Source organism: Thunnus thynnus, chromosome 6 (genome assembly GCF_963924715.1).
Source record: "Thunnus thynnus chromosome 6, fThuThy2.1, whole genome shotgun sequence".
Classification (NCBI taxonomy): Eukaryota; Metazoa; Chordata; class Actinopteri; order Scombriformes; family Scombridae; genus Thunnus; species Thunnus thynnus.
The window spans coordinates 35,268,007-35,270,506 of NC_089522.1; the positions used below are offsets into that span (position 1 = coordinate 35,268,007).

General features: G+C 43.6%; 1 protein-coding gene across 1 annotated transcript in view; it reads left to right on the forward strand.

Moving 5' to 3' along the window:
* The window catches only part of usp11 (ubiquitin specific peptidase 11), a 24,481-nt gene that overhangs the window by 12,680 nt on the left and 9,301 nt on the right, over positions 1-2,500 (forward strand). The window contains exons 10-12 of the mRNA XM_067593642.1: positions 329-507; positions 594-896; positions 2,161-2,267. Of these exons, the coding sequence (XP_067449743.1) occupies positions 329-507; positions 594-896; positions 2,161-2,267 (589 nt within the window). The remainder of the gene's footprint in view (positions 1-328; positions 508-593; positions 897-2,160; positions 2,268-2,500) is intronic.

Consider the following 2,500-nt stretch of genomic DNA (forward strand, 5'->3'; position numbering starts at 1 on the left):
CTTCAGTGTAATACACACCACAGCACTTGTTCTCTATATAATCTATATAATCTATTGCATATTCACCATCGTCACAGTGTCGACTGTGTGAAGAGTTTTAACATGTGGACTCATTATTGATCCCTGCAGGGAACCAATTGTAAAAAAAAAAAAAAAGAGGCTCTAATTATTGAATGATAATTGATCATTTTCTTGATTAAACTTTTGGTTTATAAAAGGCCAGAAAATAGTGAAAAATGCTCCTAATTTCAAAGCATTAAATCATGTTTGAGGGGCTGAAAACAGCTAATTTCTGTCATTTTTGCTCAAATAATTACTAAATTGATTTTTGGATGATTCATTTCTGTTAATTGACACAATGATTAATGGACCAATGGGGAAGGCAGGTGTTAAGTGTTTGTGTGTGTTTCAGATGGTGGTAGCGGATGTGTTCAACCATCGGTTTTATAAGATCTACCACGCTGACGAGTCTCTGAGCTGCATCCTGGACCGAGACGACATCTTTGTGTACGACGTTTCAACGTTTTAGCAACTTCTCTTGTAGTTTCAGTGGGTTTGAGCTGCAGGTTTGACTGAGGCTGCTGTGTGTTCAGGTACGAGCTGAGCGTGCTGGAGGAGCAGCAGGAGCAGGAGCAGCAGCAGGAGGAGCAGCAGCAGGAGGAGCAGCAGGAGGAGCAGCAGCAGGAGGAGCAGCAGCAGGAGGAGCAGCAGCAGGAGCAGCAGGAGGAGCAGGTGCTGCTGGCGCTCTACCTGAGAGAACGCTCCCACTACAGAGACTACGGCTCCGGCAGCAGCTCGTACGGCACGTCGCTGTTCGGACACCCGCTGCTGCTCAACGTGCCGCGCAGCAGCTGCAGCAGAGACGACCTGTACAACCTGTTCCTGCAGAGACTGGCGTACGCTGCACACACACTCACACACACACACACACACACACACACACACACACACACACACACACACACACACACACACACATACAGACACACACTCACACACACACACACACACACACACACACACACACACACACACACACATATACACACACACACACACACATGCACACACACACACACACACGCACATATACACATACACACACACACACACGCACGCACACACACACACACGCACACACACATACATATATACACATATATACATACACACACACACATGCACACATATACACATACACACATATATACACACACACACACACACACATATACACATACACACACACACACACACACACACACATATACACATACACACACGCACGCACACACACACACACGCACACACACATACATATATACACATATATACATACACACACACACGCACACATATACACATACACACATATACACACACACACATACACACACACATATATACACATACACACATATACATATACACATACACACATATACACACACACACACACATGCACACATATACACACGCACACACACACATGCACACATATACACATACACACATATATACACATACACACACATATACACACACACATATATACACATACACACACACACATATACATACACACACATATATACACACATGCACACACACATATATACACACATATACACATATACATACACACATACATATATACACACATGCACACACACATATATACACATACACACACACATATACATACACACACACATATATACACACATGCACACACACATATATACACACACACACATATACACATATACATACACACACACATATATGCACACATACGCACACACACATATATACACACACACACACATATATACACACACACATACATACACGCACACGTATACACACACACATATAAACACATGCACACACACATGCACACACATACACACGCACACATATACACACGCACACACACACATGCACACATATACACACACACATATATACACATACACACACACACACGTTTTGTACAGAAAACATTTAAAAACAATTAAATTTTTTATAATATGAATATATTTGAACATTTTAATCCCTGCTGTTCTTCATGTTACTGAGGTGTGTGTGTGTGTGTGTGTGTGTGTGTGTGTGTGTGTGTGTGTGTGTGTGTGTGTGTGTGTGTGTGTGTGAGAGCAGGCGTTACGTGCGACCTCCTGACCCCTCTGAGGAGCTGGAAGAGGAAGAGGAGGAAGACGACGATGAAGAGGAGCTGTACAAGACTCAGACTAATGGCATCAGTGATGGTATCGTTTCTCTCACATTCAGCTCTGACCAGTTCAGACCAGTTTGAGTCATGTTCAGACTGAAATCAGCCCAGTTAGAGTCCAGTTAGAGTCCAGTTAGAGTCCAGTTAGGGTCCAGTTAGAGTCCAGTTAGAGTCCACAGGAACCAGGACCAGGAACGCGTTGCTGCATGTGTGTGATTGGCCAACGCGGCGTCTCGTCAGATGACGCGTCTCTGCAGAAGTTGAGTCTGG